Here is a 20,229-nt window from a genome sequence, read left to right as displayed (position 1 = left end):
TATCTGCAAAGTCAGTCAGCCAGCGCTGTTATACACTCTTCATCCAAAATTATTAAAAATCCAAAATTGATCAAACATGGGACATCCTCAGTTTACAATCAGCATTAAGCAGAACTAAAGACAAACATTACAAACTTATAACAGAAAAATATTGCATATGAGCCAGTGCAATGGCCGAAGATTAAAATAGAATCCCCGCCATCCGTCTCAAACGGACTATAGACGCCTCTACAGCGGTTCTTTACCGATGTTCTAAGCACCAATAGTGGTTCCCCGAACCAGTGTCAGCGGTTCCCTGGAGGTTAATACAGAAACTCATACCTGTGATTTGTAATGTGACGCACCGTCTTGGACATCGTTGGTTGCAAGTTGTCGTAGTGGTTCGCTGTGTGGAGTGGCGTACGCCGTTGAGGCCGTGGTTCGAAATCGCAATCGTCCCTCTGTAGTGTCAATTCCATCTACGATATTTATATGATCATTTGTGAATAAGCTAGGGTTACCATACGTCCTCTTTTAAGAGGATTTGCAGCACCGAAGTTACGCTCCGGCGGGTATTTCGGGAGCTGGGCGTGAAATTGACCTTTTTTTATTAAATTTTAGTCAACCACCTAACAATGTGAAGGGAAAAACTGTATTTTGGGCGCTAAGCGAGAGGGATTAACTTTTTTCTTCAGTCAATCGACCACAATGTGGAAGGAATTTACCATTTTTTGAGAATTCCCCTCCGGTTTAGCAAGTCTGACAATTCCGAAAAGTGTCCTCTTTTCAGATTTCCAAAATATGGTAAGCCTAGATTAAGCAATTGGTATCACGCTAGTTGCGTTTCGACCGAACAATGCGGCGACACTTACCAAGACGAAGCCTCGCATTTGTGTGCTAATAAGCGACACCGTCGCGACAACAATGGTGTTTGGTTCGATTCTCGACTCTACCAAGTCTCTATGAGTCGGTGGTTTATCTGGGCTCCTCATCGCCGACCTCACTGCGATTGCGGTAACTTAAATAGCCTAGCAAGTACAGCGAGCTTGAAAGCCTCAGCAGAGATCCGACGTATGATGAAAGACTGATTTGTGGAAGATGGACTGCAGGAAAAGTCAACATTGAACAGTTGAAATTGTGCCATTGGCGTGGAGCCTCATAAGGGTATAAGCAACACTGGCTTATTGGAACATGTATAACTATGAGTGATGCACATTGAATTAAAAGTAACAGAAGAGATATCATGAAAGTAATAAAAAGGAAGTGATAATATAATTGTACGCGTAATAGCAGCACACCATACCACGATAGCGCAACCACCGAGATAGCACATGTGCTGATTGTCGACGCACGCGTAATGATCAAGGAAACTGCCATAGAACAACATAAACATCCTGAAGAATATTGATATGCTTTTTCCGTTCATATAGCTGCAATGCAATTTCAGATTTCAATTATAGCGAGCAATTTGTTGGAGGAATAAAATCGACAGTACCTTTATGCTGAGAGGAATATTATAATTATAAGTTAGTGGATAGCAAGCATTTACGCGCCAAATTGACGAATCTGACAAGATATTGATGCACAGACAAAGTTGATATGAAGGGAAGAATGACATTTGCTACCACCTTTTATTATTTCATTTTTTAAATTCATTTTAACCATGTTTTGTTACAGCCAGACTGCGCATAGACAAGCGTATCTGACTGATACGGGTGTGATCAGATGATCAGACTAGTTATCGTATCGATCATTCCTATCTGATACCGAATACTGAGCATGGTTATTTTCTGTACCACCATTATTGCTGTCGGTTTGTTATGTATTTCGGTTGGATGGACATAAAGACTCCCTTTACCACTCTCTTATAGCGTACGTTGTAACTATGATAGCGGAAGCCTAGAAATATGACTTCATATGGCGGTATTAAATGATTGACACTTCTAATTTCATCGTATGTATGACTATGAGCATCCGTTACAGTTACTGTCTAAACCCGATATATGAAGTGACTGATTGGTTGGAGACGCAGATCACATATTATTCCAACTTTGCAGCATGCATGAAGAGGATACTTTACTCGACAATGGTTAGTGCAATGCGTTTGAGGTCTGATGGTATATACGCTATTTTTGTGTGCCTGATTTTGGTGTTGAGATATACGCACACATAGGTAACGATTATGGCTGTGTACAACGATTCGAGTAATGAGAGGTGATTGCTTTCGAGAACTGAAATGATACGCTCATTACACTAACTTAAGAGGGAGCCTAATCCAGGGCTCTTCAACCGGATGTTTCGTACACTCTGGGCTGTACCAAAATTATAAAAGGGTGTACCACTCAGATGGGGTGTCCTGGGGTGTACCAGACCCGCATTGAAATGGACCACTGACTAGATATCACAATAAATAGGCATGTTAATGCCTCAGAACATGTTGACAGGTTGTGCAGTATTAGGCTTACCATATTTTGGAAATCTAAAAGAGGACACTTTTCAGAAATTTAAGACTTGCAAAACCGGAGAAGAATTCTCAAAAATCGGTGAACTTTTCCCACTTTGTGATCGGTTGACTAAAAAAAAAGGTCAACTTTCCCGCTCAGAGCCCGAAATACCGTTTCTTCCTCCACCTTGCCGGGTGGTTGACTGAAAGAAAAGTCATCTATTTGCTCAGAGCTCAAAATACCGTTTGAACGTCACTGCTGTGCTAATTTACGGCATATCACTCGCATTTTGCTCTAAAGATGACCTAAATTTTCAAAAAAGAGGACAAAATCTCAAAAAAGAGGACAAAAGGGGGTCCTTCGAGGACGCTTTCAAAAAAGTCAAAAAAGAGGACAAATCCTCTTAGAAGAGGACGTACGGTAACCCTATGCAGTATAGTGCAATGTTCATATCAGCTGCACGCAGCTTGTAAATAACATTCCTTTTGTGGTACATAAGCAAATACTTAACCTCATTGATTCATCGTTTATTGGTAATGGGTCGAGTTTGAGCGACACTGTGTTAGGTGGTGGTCCGGTAACCTAGAGCCCTGATTAGTATTTCGCATTCCTAATACGTTGCAGCCTTGTTCATCAATATTTCACCAGGCCATATGTGGAATCCTGCAGGCGTACGTACGGTCGCATGCAGCCGTTTAGCAATAATTATGCGAGCCCTTTACACATAATTAAATTAGCGTGTGTTGACGGCCGTCAATTTGCAATTTGAATTGAACGAATTGGTTCCTAAATCTTTGAGAGATTTTAATTAAACTTCAAAATCTTATTCACGCTTGGTGCGATTCAAGGTGATTTTTCCTTTTTTAATATAATTGTGTATTCTGCGCCACACCATACATAATCAAAACGCAGAGGAAAATGATGCACCCAATAAAGAAATATCAGACAGAATTGTGTGCGTTTCACCAATAAAGGTTATTTTCTGCTACGTTTGGGCGATTCCAATATAGATTTCGACAATACCTGCAATCCTGATGGGACGTCAAAAATAGCAACATGCAACAAAGTGACTTAATAAACCGGAATATGCACCATCATTAATTCTGTGCCCAAAACTTTCGAAGACACCTCCTATATCAGCTCTATTCGTTAGTCTGATCACGTGGGCGAAGAATGAATAAATATTTGACAGTATTATATGAAACAACCAGCATTATCGACGAAATTATTTTTTCAAGTAGAAAAGGAATCCATATAACATTCCCTAGCATTTGAACTGCCGGTATTGGTGCATAGATATAGTAGCCCAAGCCTACGGCAAGTTTGCAGAAGCTAATTTATCGTGACTATGACGTCGAGATGCCATGACGGCTGTATGCTATATATCTAATCTAATCGAAAATGTCTGTGACTAGCGAAATTGTTCGACTCCCCTGGATTAAGCTTACTGCGGAATCAGCGTGTCATGTGGTCAGGGGTGTATGAGTTTCGAATGAAAGTTAAAAGAGTGTACCATGACGAAATAGGTTGAAGAGCACTGGCCTAATCCATCAACACGAATAGTAGTTTCGATACTGTTTTCCACTGTGGAAGGCAGTAAACCTCGATTGGTAATATCACGACATGCGAAAAATGAAGTACAAAGCTACGCAACGCATGTTAGTTGAAATGACATTTTCCTAAAGTCGCGATCAACAGCATTGACACAAAGTGACATAAAATAGATATGGTTGGGAAATAATTCCATTTAATCTTTAATGGGATGTAAAACCGGCATTACATTCGTTCTGGGGTACCCAATTCTGTCCAGCCCCAGATATAGAAATAGAATGTCATCGTTTCAACGACTGAGCATTTTACTTTGTGACAGGTCACCGTGAAAGGCGAGACCAGAAAACCCTTGTTTGGGTCGTGCTATTCGTAACGGTATCATCGCTCGCCATGAGCTGTTATGTGAGTATTACGAATTCGAATGGTTGGAGAGTCGCAATAACCCAAATCTTCAGACCTGGACTTGCTCGTGGTCGTGATTGTGTTGCACTGTTGATGTGTGTGCTTCTTATAATAGTCGATAAGCATAAAACCCGCCCATACCCGGCACAGATGATTTGGTACAGGAAACTTCAGTTTACCTGTTTCAGTCTCCGCGTTATCGTGGAAATCTGATAAATACACCTATATTCGACCTATGAATCTACGGTGCATGAAGCTGCCGCACAATAATACAGAGCGCATCAAAGTAGAATACACTGCAGAAGCTGATTATGTATGCTTTTCATTGCTAAGGAAAGTATTGAAAGTCGAGATACACCAATAGGCTGAAAGCGGTAGTTAGATAATTTAGGTCTTTATAGAGAAATCATGCTATTGTAGTGCACGTTTGCATATGTATTATAGCTAGAGATGAGTAATGTTGTTGCCCAAAGTCATGAGTATTTCCGTCCCAAGGAATGATGACGATCAAATTTCGGGGCTGCTTTCACGGAGTTCCAACATTTAATATTCATAGAAGTCAAGAAAAGACCAGAACCTATGCTGCGTTTCGCGCACAGTAGTTATGGAGTGACAATTGTGTTTTCACGAAAGTACCAGTGACTATAATTAACGTACCGGATTGCGTGGTTTCACTCACACCGCATTGTGGTCCATATCAAATATTTCATCATGGTAAATATGACCGTTTCGCAATCTAGCAATTACTTACGATATCGTGATCTAGCAGTCCATGACGTCTCCTACTAATCTGGAGAATCCGGCTTTTTTAACGTTACACCTATTTTAGCAGACCACCTTTGAAGATTTATGGACAAAAGACATGAAGTATATTTTCCACTTTTTAGAAGTAGTATTTGTATTTCCCTTTCAATTCCAAGTATCATACGTTGAGTTCTATTTACTTTCAGTTCTTTTGTCTGCACAACATAGGCATATTGAAGTATAAGAGCAAGTGCAGTAGGCTAATGCTTCTGTTTTCCGAAAATAAAGCCGCACTAAATGGCAATTTTACGATACACAACGTTTGTTATTAAGGAATACTAATCGTGCAAAGTATTGAAACTGTATCCGATACAATTTCTTAGTATTGCTCTTCGTTTAGGCTCTGGGCCTTATAACGGGGTATGGCGCCATGTCATGATATTCCCTAAAACGGGGTCTTCGAGTAAACAAAGGGTTAGTATCGCATTTTCATATCACTACTATAATTTGTCTCACATGATGCGAAAGAATGCTTCTTCTGTCGAGAATGTACACCTCCTGTGTTGCATCAATACGAATCACGCTCTCTGTACCTTCCGCATAGCTCAATTTGCAGCTTTTGACAGTCCATAAGAACGAACTGAGATTGTTTTCAAAACTACTTACATATTTGAGAACATTTAAAGTCAGTCATTTCTAGTTCTACCTTAAGTAGCTTGAAGTTGCTTTTAAAATTTATACTCGCACTTGAGTAGATTTGTGCGTCGCTACTTCCACTTCTACTTGGGTAGCTTTTTTGTTTACTTTCACCACCTCTGGTGAATGTATACTCTTTTCACCAAGAGTACTGCAGAAGAAATTATAAGGGATGTCTTCACAGGGGCTTTTCATATCGATTACCGGACCAACGCTGCAATTCCTGGCAGTAAACACGGATTCAAGAATCGACCAAGTGTCTGTAGTACTCGTAGTACGATCTGTCGGAGTATTTGTTGGAGCAATCATTTTCAGCGCCCTCTCGTCCTCTATGAAGAGGTCACATCACCTATGGAGTTTGTGTGAGAGACAGATTATGAGCAGGGTCGGACAACTGGAAACTTTTCAGCGTTTACAATTTAGATTAAAAGTAGATTTACTGAATTAAGACCAAGCTTGGCACGTTTGGCACTATACCGTTCTCCTGTAGCATTCCCAGGAAAACCAGAAATTAGATTAGATTAATATGGGATCACAGAAACATCTCAAAAATTAGATTAGAATTGGACTACCGACATTAAGTTCTAATTAGTTTAATCCGACAACTAGAATTATCTAATGAGGACCGGATAAGCACGTCGTTGATTTTGAATTAATTATTTCAGCTTTTACTTCGCTGGCACTAGGCGCTCTGCTGACTGTCACGCCATTCCTTCACTCAAGGGCACTGCTTGGAATTGTCCAAGCCGTCGGTGGAATCATGTTCGGGTACTTCTATGGTGGTGAGATGCAGCACTGAGAAATGTTGGACAAAGATATGTTCAAAACGGATTTAACTCTACCTGTAACTCCCGGCAATCCTCTGGTTGAAAATAATGTGAAGCTTTAGATTTCAATGGGCACTTAGGCACAGAACTTTAATATACCATTGAATATAATGTTCCTATTAAAATAAACCCGAATTTTTCGGCTGTCTGTCGTCGGGGGTAACAGTCGGCAGCTAGTAAATATTTCAAAAGGAAATAGTACATGAACAGTCGTATCACCAAATATGACGTGACATGCATGCAAATTCGAATAATAATCGAGACGAACAGATAGGCCACTGGTTCGCAACCTTGGTGGAATTCGGAGCCTTATTTCAAACTTCAGAGTACGTACCGAGCCACATAAAAACACTACAGTCGGCTATTTATTACGAAAATGTATAGGCAGCTTGCCCACTTCACGATCTCATCATCAAGCTAATTCAAAAGCATGCACATGGACTTCTATAGATTCTATATCGGTTATTTTAGCATTGGTAGACGCAGATCGGCGACTGCTATACTTTGAAATAAACTGAAAATGCATATCATTACTACAACATACTATTATGTCGTTATGTGATAGCTCTTCGTACAGTCCAGCACTTGATACACACGTTTGTAGGAGATTTTACGCCGATTATTATTGGACTTATTGCAATTTATACTTACCTATGAGCCGTTATTTTGATGTTAGTAAAATTGTGTCGAGATTAACTCTCCACAGAGACGATATACAAAGGTAGATGACCAGGAGAACTCACGATATATCCTTGTCATACGAGAATTGATCCATGCGTTTGATCCTAGTCTTCAAGAATTCTCTTTCCCGGTTTTCAGAAGCGGCCTTCTACGGCTTTAAACATAACTAATATCCCTCATTTTAGCATTCATATACATAAACACTTCAACTATTTATAGAAACAAACAACAACTATCATCTATTTTTATTTTTATGACATATTTAGAGGTCCGTCAGAGCCGCCAGAAGGCTTGGAGTATATTGAACGTAAGCCGTCTGTTTGATTCGAATACACTAAATCTAGTAATAAATCTGCCCCCGAAATACTCTACTTTATCTGATTAACAAAATTATTTGTAATTCTCTCAAACTTCGAGTTTGGAAAAGAAGTTGCCTGGATACACCGTCTGCCTGCCCTATACGCATGACCATGTAACGATAACACACAATCGATTTCCCGCTTAAAATGACTTAAAGTGAGCGGAAACAGAGTGTCCGAATTACACGAAGTCGACTGCATGCAAATAAGGATGGTTCAATTAGTAAATGCTACCTCGTATGTTGCACGCGTTTCGAAGCAGTCCATATTGATATGTAATTGATATATATTCATATATAAATGTTCAAATATATATGGGATATGTTACTGTACGCAGTATAGATTATACATTTGTATGGTATAGGGCAGGGGTGGTCATGATACGGATCAAGAGCCACTTTAATGTTAGGTAGCTGCATTTATGTGGTTGTATCTTGTAACCAGGACCAAAGCAACATATTTTCAACTCTCTCCCGTCCAAATAAATACTGATCTTGATCCCACCATAGGGTCATTGATGCAACTTATCGGGTTCTATATGCATCTGGTCGCTAAAGTCCTGTCATGTCACACGAATTTATGAGCCTAAATGCCACTCCGCTCCAGCAGGTTGCACATCAAGTGGTTTTTGAAATTTTATGGTCACGACTTCATTTCTAACTTGAAAATGTTCTGTGGCCCAGGTCAAAATTTGATAAGCTGATTACTGAAGCATAGTCAGCACCTCTGTCCAGACTTACTCAGGGCCTATTTTGGAAGCTGACTACGTTCAACATCTTCGCGAAACCCAGAATAAAGGCAAACGACCCCCAGGATTGGAGCCAGTAATTTTGTCCGGAGCATCTAACGGCCTTAACTGTCTCTAGGAATATACCGTTCTCCTATAATTGCGAATACAAGTAGACTTATTTCAATAAATTATGGGTAATTTATATATTTTTGATTGCATGTTTGGCAAGGGCGGTGGTTCGCATACTAAAATCAATGAATGCGACCCTAAATCGTGCGCATCGCGAAGAAAAATTCCAGCGGCATTAATCCGCTCAAAACTAGTATCGTTTGTTTTATTTATTTACGAACAAAATGATCCTACTTTAAGCCTTCATAATTCCGGACATTTATGCATATTTTGGAATTTCGTCCCGGGCGCAGTTTGAACGGTGAAATTCGGACATGCCCGACAAGTTCCGGACGTATGGCAACCTTAGCACAGTATTGTCTTGTCACTGAATACCGCAAGATTGTGGATGATCCTTCACAAAGCTACATCAGGCACCAAGAAAAAGCATACAGTAAAATAGTCACACACACATGTCGTGTGCCGTATGCATAATTGCATGCTGAATGTGAATCTTCGTAATAAGCATGCCGGGTAGTCGATCAACAAGATCTTATTATTGTTCACTGCAGGTATAGAAGCTATGTATCTGAAACATTGGAGCGAGGCTACAGCCAGACCATTCGTACAGATAACGAACGTATTTTTCATTGTCGGAGCATTTCTTGCACCAATCATAGGTAAGAATTGATACCAATATATATAGAGCCTATATAGATCAGAAACCTCCTACTCAAAATAATGGATTTTTTTACTACAATGGATGTTGTACTAAAATCTATTTTCAAGTACTGTAAAACGTACCAGCTATTTTTTCACTCAAATTGATTATATAGATAATTTCCAATAATTCACAGGTGGCATCGTTTACAATTCAGGAGAGATTCAAATATATACGCCATTTTTAGGTACATCCAATTTATCTTTATCACGTGCATACCATTCTCAATGGAAGCGTGAATGTGAGTTGACTAAAATGACGTCTAAAATTCATTATCATATTCAAGCGAAGCCATTCCTTGAAATGGAGAGCCGGCATCACACCAACGCCAGAACATGCCACATCGACTCAAAGAATGCCCTGTATGACACGGACCGTCTTGCAGGTTTGTAGTATTTCTCTTCGACATCAATTTGGCAGAGGTGATCAAAGTAGCCGTAAATCTCTACGAAATATTATTATTATATTCTTTATTCACAGTAAAACTGGTAAATACAAACATAATCCGGCGAGCAACCTGTCCCCAAAGGAAAATAGCGAGATTGGAGTAATTTTTTTAAATTTCAGTAACACAGTCAAATTGTTATTCCTATGCAATATATGAGGAGGTCAGATTACAGAATTGCGGTAGATGAAGAATTCGCGAGGGTTGTGTTATGTTCGTCCATTTTACGTTGGTATCGTTTGGTTCTTATTTGTCTAGGATTAGTAATTACCGCCAATCATTATTTTCTCGTGTGTCGTGCTTCGTATTTATACCCTGTGTTCTGTTGTCTACTGGTCTTTTGTTAATCTGCACTCTGGATCGTGTCGCTGCCTCGAAGTTATTCTGCTGGAGTTGATATTGCAACCTCGTCGTACGAGTTATTGTTCAAAAAAAATCAAGAGCACAACATTTGGTGTCAGAAGTCGGATTCATAGTTATTTCTGCGACTGACATACATCATGGAGTCACGTATGCTGCTTCTCGAGAAGCAGCAGGAAATGATGGCGGGACAACGCACACAGCTCAAAGAAAAGATGGCACAGCATAAATAAGATATGAAGCAGCAAAATGCTCAGCACAAAGAAGAAATGGCGCAATTAACGCAGAGGGTCAGTCCGGTGTGTCAACATCTGAAGCTACCGCTCCCAAGTTTGATTCGTTCATAAAATCAATGTAGAAACGTGACCAATATCTGCAACGATTCAGCCACCACCTAGCAATTTACGGCATTTCCTGCATGGAGAAAAGAAGAGCGTGTCTACTCTCATCGGTTGGACCTGAAACGTACTCGCCCCTACGTAATTTGTTTGGTGCTGCTGATGTCAGTGTGCAATCCTTCGACGTGTTGACTGAGAAGCTGTCTACACACTTCAAGGACTCCATTCATGTAAAAGCAGCCAGGTAATAATTTTACAATTACAAAATGAAACCAGGACAGTCGTATGCCGATTGGATTGCTACTCTACGCGGAATCTCCAAAGATTGCACTTCACGCGTTCAAGAGAAGGCTGTGATCAGAGCTATGTTGACGAGCCAATGCTTGATCTCATCATTGACGAAACGCCGCGCGCGGATGTGAGACGGCATTGTCTAACACAAACCTATCCATCCCTTGACGACGTTCTCGAAGTAGCCGCAACATGCGTGAGAACGCTGGAAACTGACAGGGTTATCCAAGGCTAGAGTAACGGCAAAGACACTTCCATCGTTAACAAAATGACGGGAAGGTATCAGAAGGGGAGAAAATCTTCCAAATCCACCAAAGGCAACTTCCCGGAGAGACTGAAATCCTGCAGCTTCAAAGAGTGGGAAGCGGTCCACGGAAATATGAGCATGCGATATTATAGCACGCGACACTTCGGCATGCGACAATTGGGCATGTGACGCATGAGCATGTGGGTTAAATTACGGGTTAGGGGTGGGTTAGGGTTGGATTTCGGTTTGGGTTAGGGTAAGGCTTGGGGTAAGTATATATATGGGGGTTAATTCCAGGGCTATGTCTCGGGTTAGGGTTAGTATTAGGGTTATGAAGTGCCCTGCTGAAGTGTCCCATGCTCAACTGTCGTTTTTCATTTGTGTCGCATGCTCGTATGTTGGGCATCCTGGCAACCGATCTTGAATAGGTGTAATGCTAGTTTGCGGATTGGTAAAAATACTCAAGCGGAAGTAAAACCGTAGTACTGAAGGAAGTAGAGCATCACGAAGTAGATTCGATAGATAGGCCGAATACTTTTTGCAGTTGTTCGAAAGAAGTGGAAGTGTAATTTTGGAACTAGAAGATCTTTTTCGCTATTGACAAAAATGGCTAAGTGCACTACAAACTGATGCAATCATTGGAAAGATATTTCATGCGTTTTTATAACAATTCTCCAACTGAAAATTATGCAAACCTGTCTCAAAACTATTTTGTACTTTTGAAAATTTAGTGTAGAAATTTTGTCATTTAACGAAAAAAGTACTAGCACATTTCATATGAAAACATAAGCAGTTGGGGAAGTAGCCCTTCTGCAAGTAGCCAGTAACTACTCGATTACTCCGGAAACGTCGTACAGCAGTTGGTTACTGACTATCTCATTAATTTAGCGAGAATATCGTGTGTATCGTTCCATCTGCAACAAGTATAAAAGATGAGCGCACAAAACTCGTATACAATTGGTCGCGTTTGATGATATTTCATGATTACAGAAGCCGATACGTTCAACCCCGTGATTTGGTGCTTTGTGGCGATTGGCTCGTACGTGACATTGGTAGCAATAATCTTCGTCGTCCTTCTATTATGTGGCATTGAAAAGAAGATTTTCCACGATAAAAGGAATGAGATAGGTATGACGCTCATTTCACATTATGGTATCGGAATTTCATCGAAATGTAACAATTGGCGATTTGCCAATATTGATGTAGAACACGGGCGTCAAACTCAAATGACGTCGCGGGCCGGACTCAAACCTTCAGATAGCTCGCGGACCGCACCAGTCGAATGATTCCAAAATATTACCTCAAAATCAACGTCCTTCTTTTTCATTTGAATACTTTATTATCAAGCATACACGATAGTATTATATTCAGCGTTGCCATACCGTCCTTATTTTTAAGATTTGTCCTTATTTTGAAGGGTCACGTCTTAGAAAATTCAACTGTCCTTATTTCTAAGATATGTCCTTATTTTCGACTTGCGTCCTTATTTTGTCTTATTTTAAAACGCTGAAGAACTTCGATCGTTTTTCTCTGGTAGTGTTGCATAATATTCTAAAATTATGCTTTTACGTCGAGATTTTATGACATCAAAAATGATAGGAACTCTCAAGATTTACACACCAGAAGATTTGACTTCTAACTGGTGAGGGCTAGGGCAGTGAGTTGCATTTCTGTACTTTGGCTCATTTTGACGTGGGTTGGCACCGGAACTTCGAGTTTGGCACGTTGGCACTATTTTGGGGCTTTCGACTTTCTTCAACTACCACAATCAAAATTTGGTAAAAGTTCATTATATCATTATATTAAAGTGCTGTTTGCTCGTGCACACAAGGAAGTAATTGACGTTAATTAGAGAAATATATAAGTTCAGTAGGGACATACATGTCATACGTCCTATTATAAATCGTTATTTTGCACTGCCATACGTACAGTACACACTACACATGGCCTGCTAAAAACTGCCGTGGTGTACATGGAAATAGGTCGAAGATCATTTTATCTGCTCTCCATGGAAAAATCCAGTGTGTAATTCCAACTATCATTCAGCAGTTAGGCTACCAGACATGGTCTCCCTTTCTTGTACGTACATATGAACATTGAAGAACGAACACTGGCTAAGATTAGATCGTTAAGGCATATTTATAATTCGTGATGCCTAAGCGAGCTGATCCATTGTAAAGTTTGTGCTGCTCGTTTTCGTGCCGCTTTTGTTTCCGAATTGTGGACTTCTGCATATTTAAATTTACTTGACAACCCTGTATACGCAGTGCAAAACAAATTCCGCCAAGGTGTACGATCTTCCTTCTGTAGCCTAATTTAAGCTTAAATGGAATGTTGAAGCTCATTTTTCTTTAAATATATGGTCATTTCGAACAATTGAGATAATTTGGCACTTTTTCAGTCAGTTTGGCACTATTTTACAATATATTTGGCTCCGAGAGCCTTCCAGTAGTTGGCAACCCTGGTGAGTGGTGGTATAGCAGTTTCGTCTGCACCAAGCTGCCGCAGTCGGTCTACATCAGAATAAGCTCGAGCTGTGGCGAAGGCAGCATTTGTTGCACAGTGAAAAAAGGCGCAGTGCAGTCGACAAATTGGTTAAAAAGTAGTAAAGCTATAAATCATTGACAAATTTTCTAAATTATATTGCACTTGTGCACATAGTTTTAGCTACTAATAAGGCCAAATCTGGTTAGTTAAAATGCGCAGACGCAAAAACTTTTTTCATGACGATTGTAAGAGAGAATTCAAAGGTATCTTACGAAACTTGAAAGGTTTCTCACGTTGTAATATCGGCAATAGTGACATTAACCTGGAGGCCATAGGAAAGACCGCAATTTCAACTCACATTGATACCCCGAAACACAAGAAGTGTGTCATAATGATTAATTTGAGACAGTCTGTGAATAATTTTTCCACAAGTCGATCAGCACCAACGACCACAAACTACAAGGCAGCTGCTGCAGAGGGTAAAGGGGCATTCCATACTGTCAAACACCAGCTATCATTCCTCACCAACAATTGCACATCGCAATTGTTCAAAACAATATTCCCTGACTCCAACGTCGCAAATAAGTTTTCCCCGGCCAGGACCAAGAGTACAAGCATTGTAGTGGGGTTCTTGCTCCATGCGCCCAAAAATGAATTTGTCTAAACTTGGTGTACGGCATTTTTCCATCTTTGTTGACGCCTCTTATCACAACGAGGTGAAGAACGTTGGTTTATCACCCTATGGAGGGGGGGGGGGGTGAAGTGCTGTTTCGGCTCAAGTAAACCTAGACCTATAAGCTGTCGTGAGATCCATGAAGCACTTTCTAATAACAAGGTGTTGCTGGATTGTTTCTGGCGAAAAGTATGGAATGTGATATGCCACGGCTCGAATAAATACAACGTATGTACAAAAACGCTTTTTCATGCCAATCTAAATTTTGACTGTCCTTATTTTTGGGTCCATGTCGATGGCAACCCTGATTATATTACATATTACATGTCATAGGAGTTTAATTCTGGCAACCTTTATTCGAAAACAATGAAATTGGCAATAATGCGATGATTGGGCGGCTAAAAAACAGTTATAAACCGAGACAACAGTGACTCCAACGACGATATAACTTGGCATATTTCTATGCTTTCTTTGTTTTAGTCGTATAATGGCGTCTAACCTGCGTATGCGTTTTAAGAAATGAAAGAGTTTCAGCTGCAACACGAACGTTGGAATTATCTTCATGTTCATTGATATTATATTGTGATTCGGGCGAATCAGAAGGGAAGCATTAGTGCGACCACGTATATTTCAGTTTATTCTCTATGTAACTTGCATATAAGGGTTTCGGATTGGCGTTTTCGCTTATGTCAATTACACGATTTTTTTATCAATTTGTCATAGAACCCTGATGTCAATATGCAATTTATTGCGTTCTCGTAATTGGGTGTCGATGTCAGCGACTTGTTCCTAATGGTGACTATAAACCGCAACTCCGCAGTCTGGTGGTTATAATGTGATCCCTGAATATACGCGACATCTGCTATCTTGAGGGATTATTTAATTGAAGTATTTCTTAGTAAAAATCTTAACGTTTCTTTGAAATGTGCTGAATCAATCCACTCGAAATTGCTTCGTGCGCCGTATGTTTGACGCCCGCGTTATAGCCTTTGGGTTCCGGTTCCGGTTCCGGTTCCATGACATTACACTTGAACACATAGATATAATTCTAGCAATCTTATGAGAATAATTAGCGCGAATTGCCGGTAATCTAGTTCCAATCTAGTGAAATACATCAATGCTCTCATTTCAATTCTATTTGAATGTCTTCTTTTCCCAAAAATGCTACAGCAGGAGAACTGTTTAGTGCGGAACGATCCAAACCTGATATACAGACAGTTTCCATTCTAATGCTTATGATAATGAACTTTGATTTGATATGAGCTGAACTTGTATAATGCTGTACATCTTTTAATTCGGTATTTATATCAATTTTCTAGTTTTTGCGAATTCAGCAATTTCAATTCTAATTCTTATCTAGTCTGGAAAATCTGAAAATGTTCCTGTTCTGCAACTCTCTTTCAGAGGCCCCACAAGAGCGACCAATCAAGGAAGTTTGGGTGCTTTTCATACTCATTTTCATGTATATGTTCTGCGTATCAAACCTGATGGTTTTTCAATCCTTCATTTACTCTACAGCAGTATGTTCAACGTTGGACATGAATGTGAGTGCCAGGCTACATGTCGAACATAATGTATTCTTGATAGCAAAGCATGTTCGTCGGTATATTTCAGTGGCTCCTAAACTTTTTAGACCGCGACCCACATCTGAGTTTGAATTGCATCTCGCGACCCAAGCCTCCCACCTCAAAGAGAATTCACTTTTAACATTAGTATAAGCTAGAACGAGCAGACAACAGCTGTACGAAACGCAAATATGCCTGACGCACACGAATTAAAATTAGGGTGCATTGTGTTCCCCTGTCTACTCAGATCGCAAAGACGGGCAATTCGGTGTAAACCATTTTGACGAACAGACAAATCAATATCGAATGTTTGGCCAACAAGAGACACTCAATTTCTACCAAGATCTTAGCAGCCTATCATTTTTGAACCACACTCTGGCGCGGAAATGGCTGGCCTCGAAATCCCAGTGTATCATATTACGGTAGCCTAGCCGTTCATTGCACAGCGCTACACTAAGACATACCATTGGACTTGGACTGTGTTTACCATAGAGAAACGAATGTCGGGAAAATTTATAATCCGAACCAATTTTTGTTCAAGCCACATAACAGTAACGACAACGACTTCTCTATACGTCGCGCTTATTGGCTATTGTAGTTAACATATTGACATCGGATATGCAATACCGATTCGCAGGAAATCACGCGAAGAATTCTTTTTGTTGCAAGAAATTCAATAAATATTACATGCCGGTACATATTAAAAGATATATTATGTGCGTATTATGTACAACCCGCTTGTGGTATCCAGTGGATAGTTGTAATAACATTTGTTCTGTAATTTATTGTCTCGACATTTCTCCGACATGGCGATTAAGTTATTGGCGTTATTGTCAATCTAACGTGGTTTTGTCAGTAAAGTTGTCAAAATTTCGTACACGCAATAGGCGCTTTTAACAACTTGGTCATATGCGCCCGCAGAGTAAATTTCATATGGGCCTTTTAACGCTTGTTTTGCGTTTTTTTTCTGGTCTTTTTGCTACTATCTTTCAGGAGTTAGGCTCTCTCTTGCTCTGGGCTTTTCGAGGCGCTGCATTTACAGCTGGATCGGCGATGAGCAGGCCGTGTTATTTCTGGCATTTCAGCAGCCAGATGCCAAAACTGCCAAAAAATAAAAATTCGAAAATGCCAAAAATAACACGGTCTGCTCAATGTGTATTTCGTTCATGGTGTTGTGTTGACAGGACCGCGTTACAAGCGAGAAGAGCGTTTGTGAAAGGCAGGTTTCTTAATCTGGGCCCAGCCCACCCATTAGGGGTGAAAGCTTGGTGTCCTAAATCAGAGGTCTCAAACTCAAATGTGCTCGCGGTCCATTTTCTAGTTTTTGATGACGCCGCGGGCCGCAGCATCAATAGCAGGGATATTCAATGTATAATTTCCAAGTAGGCCTTATTTGACGGGACTTTGAATGCAGGCATTCCATAAACATCGTGGAAATTTAATTGACGCTTGACACGAAAAAAAACACACAGTCTCAAATATTTGAATAAAATTGTTTTTGTGCCGGGCATTAGGGGTGAAAGCATGGTGTCCTAAATGGTGTGGGCACAGCGAGATTGAACGGCTGACTGCATTTGGTTTACGTCATACTTTCCATTTCTCCAAAGGCAATTTTACGACCATTTTTGACCGACTTGTCGAGCGCTAAATTTGATAAAATGGGTATCAATGAGAAGCTGCCGCAGTACTGATTAATAAAATATATATAAATTATAATCTGCTCATGGAACTGGAACCCCCAAAATCAACCACGATTTTTGCATTGTGATCGAGTTGAACATTGTGACGCAACAAACTGTCTGGCTATTTCTGAGCTGCATAGTCTCGTTTTGCCAGACAGTCTTGTTGCGTCAATGTTCTTAAACAAGCTAACCTTCCTAGGACTCTTCCATGCGAGTTGGTAATATTAAAGCCACCTGAAGTGACAAAAGTCCTCCGAAAATCTATCGGTAGACTGAAGGAGAAATGATAGTCGGGCTACTAAATTGAATTTGTTGAGAGACAACACAGGAAACTCCTCGAAAAGTATCGGAAAGAAAATTCTTTCCGCGATTAGATCGATGGCACTGGCGAAGTGATCTCTTTTCATGATGCATGGAAGCCGGTTCGGCCCTCCAAAGATTGCGAAGCTCTGAAAACCTTTTGTGGATGACTGGGAACATTCTTTTCCTCAACGGCTACTGTTGAAGCCGATATTTCCCAGATTCGCTGGGCGAGAAATGAATTTAGGAGGAACTTGGCTGACCTGAGTTTGGAAGCACTGCAAACGATTTAAGTCTATTCAACAGCTGTAACTATCAGCTGCTGAGCGTGTTTGTTAGGCTTTTCTTTTTTTTTGCTTATTGGCACCGATTCCGATGGATACTGCATATTTTGTGGTTTCGTTTGATATTATTAACCTATGAAATCGTTAGGTATTTTCTGCTTCTTATTGTTTGTTGGCACTGATTATACGTGGATGCTGCACATTTTGTGGTGTCTTTTGACAAACTAGCCCAAATAAAGCGTTTTTGTGACTAATTCGAGGCTGAAACTATCTATTTAGAGGATGATGCCAAAACTGCCAAAAAAAATCGAAAAATGCCAAAAATAAGTTATTTTCGGCAGTTCTGGCATATGCCAAAAATAACACGGCTTGGCGATGAGGATCCCAGATAAACCTCCGACACATAGAAACATGACAGAGCCGAGACTATAAATTAGTGGTGGCTTTCACTCTAGTGTATAGAAAACCCATCTGAAGAAGGAAATAGTATAATAAGCGTGACTATTCTTGTCATAGGCATGCCCGGAGCACGATGTTAGGTCATGGCGAACAGAAATAATTTTCCACCATAGATGCTATTATTTTATGAGTGGTCGAAGTTTCAAATTGGAAATGATCGGTAGTTGGACTTGATGCCGCTTAGCTATGTAGTATGTTTCCTAACACATAAATGTCTACATGGCACAGACAAAAAAAGAGATGTGTACGAATTATGTACTTAATCACTATGCCAGTGAAACCATCTCTCTGAACAGTACAACCACTCGTGTGGGTTATATTTCCAGGTGAGAAAAGCCTCGTTTCTCAACTCGCTATATTGGATCGGGAATATAGTCGGCAGTGTTTCGGGTGTACTCGTGTCGCGTTATTTCAAGCCAAATCTGATCATTCTATTGGATTTGGCTGGGACAAGTGCATCGGCGGTAGGAAGGCTTGAAATATTATGCACAGATGATAGATTAAAACTTTCACCCTGACAAGATGTATCGAACTCTTGTACCCCAAACGTAAAACGACATTGAAAATTCGATTTATTGGCTGTCGATTAAAACATTTGTGTGAACAGTTGGTCCTATGCTGGCCATCACGGCGACGTTTGGTTACGAATTCCTGTTTCAGATTTCTCCTTTACATAAATATGAGGTCGACACTGCCATCTTAGCTTTTCAGTCAATAAAGATCGCTTACATTTAATTATGGTCACACAAATAGGCTATTTAGCATACAGTATACTCGGTCATCACCATATTCGGCTAATTACTTCTATTACTCATGACTCATAGTGTTAGTATACATGCAATTTTGAAGTGGAATGAGTAATGACATCACGTTTGACGAGATATAATGCGTTCTGATATGCATTTGTGTCCGCACCTTATGTCGGGCCAATGAAACTGAAAATATTTCGTAAACTGTCTTGACTCAATTCACTTTGCAAATTCGCGTGACTTGACTACAAAAAGCTGAAATGACTTGACGGCGATGACTTTAGCCCGTCACCGATGTTCTGGTGTTATAAATTTTGGAATAACAATTCTTTTCAAGTCCTAACTAACTCATTTATGATTTTAGATAATTATGAGTATTTGGGGAGAAGAGAACGAAGTGGTGATGTGGATATTCACATTTTTGTTTGGCTTCTTCGTGGCCAGTGTACGGCCATGCGGTAACGTTTGCAATGACATTGATACCTATGTTTTTGCACCCGGGTTGTGCAATAACATAGCACCGCGATAGTGAGCTTAACGGTTTCACGTTTTAGGCGTTGTCTGGTCCAATCAAGTGACTAACATGACACGGAAGTATATGTTTATATTCTTTGCTGGGTCGGGGGCTGGCACGTCTGTGATGACTCACGTGACTGGGGATTTGTTCCAGATAATTCCATTTTCAATGGTGAGGTGATGAGTGTTTCTGCGTGTACAAAAGTATGATGAGTCTTAACATCAATATTCAAACTTTTATGATTGAAACAGGTGTACGTGGTAGCCGGAGTATCCTTGTTCCACATTCTAGTTTTTACATTGATGGCCGCCTACAGAAGATACTATTTGGAACAATAGCAATTTCCGACAGAACGCAGAAAACTGTCTGATAATACGAGATTCGTAGATTAATATAAGCTTCACACTGATATCTTGGAACATCGCATGGAAATTGATTCTGGGATGATAGTTTGCTCGCATTATTAATTTTATATTACCGATGACTCCGTATATATGTTTGTAATCTAATAGCAAATTGTGCACCAAGACATTTGGAAGCGTAAGCTAATATTCGTGATGCGTTCAGATACAGCTAATGCCTTCTTCCAA

The 20,229-nt window shown here is 40.2% G+C and overlaps 1 protein-coding gene across 1 annotated transcript; it reads left to right on the top strand.

Moving 5' to 3' along the window:
* The first annotated feature begins 1,428 nt into the window (after positions 1–1,428).
* Positions 1,429–20,188, top strand: LOC145432903 (solute carrier family 60 member 1-like). Its single transcript, XM_080309736.1, has 12 exons — positions 1,429–2,068; positions 4,294–4,376; positions 6,001–6,178; positions 6,482–6,598; positions 9,094–9,201; positions 9,529–9,627; positions 11,914–12,051; positions 15,488–15,627; positions 18,700–18,837; positions 19,487–19,580; positions 19,677–19,810; positions 19,891–20,188. The coding sequence occupies exons 1-12, from the start codon at positions 2,038–2,040 to the stop codon at positions 19,975–19,977; spliced, it is 1,347 nt and encodes a 448-aa protein (XP_080165862.1). The 5' UTR covers positions 1,429–2,037; the 3' UTR covers positions 19,978–20,188.
* Positions 20,189–20,229: the final 41 nt, after the last annotated feature.

Source organism: Botryllus schlosseri, chromosome 2 (assembly GCF_051294905.1).
Source record: "Botryllus schlosseri isolate E-star chromosome 2, Bs_hap1, whole genome shotgun sequence".
NCBI classification, from domain to species: domain Eukaryota; kingdom Metazoa; phylum Chordata; class Ascidiacea; order Stolidobranchia; family Styelidae; genus Botryllus; species Botryllus schlosseri.
This window is presented reverse-complemented; position numbering and strand designations above follow the sequence as displayed.

Coding starts and splice junctions, on each gene's coding strand:
- LOC145432903 (XM_080309736.1), top strand. CDS start 2,038: ATGCATGAAGAGGATACTTTACTCGACAATG. Junction 6,179..6,481: donor ACATCACCTATGGAGTTTGT/GTGAGAGACAGA, acceptor TAATTATTTCAG/CTTTTACTTCGCTGGCACTA. Junction 15,628..18,699: donor GTTCAACGTTGGACATGAAT/GTGAGTGCCAGG, acceptor TTATATTTCCAG/GTGAGAAAAGCCTCGTTTCT.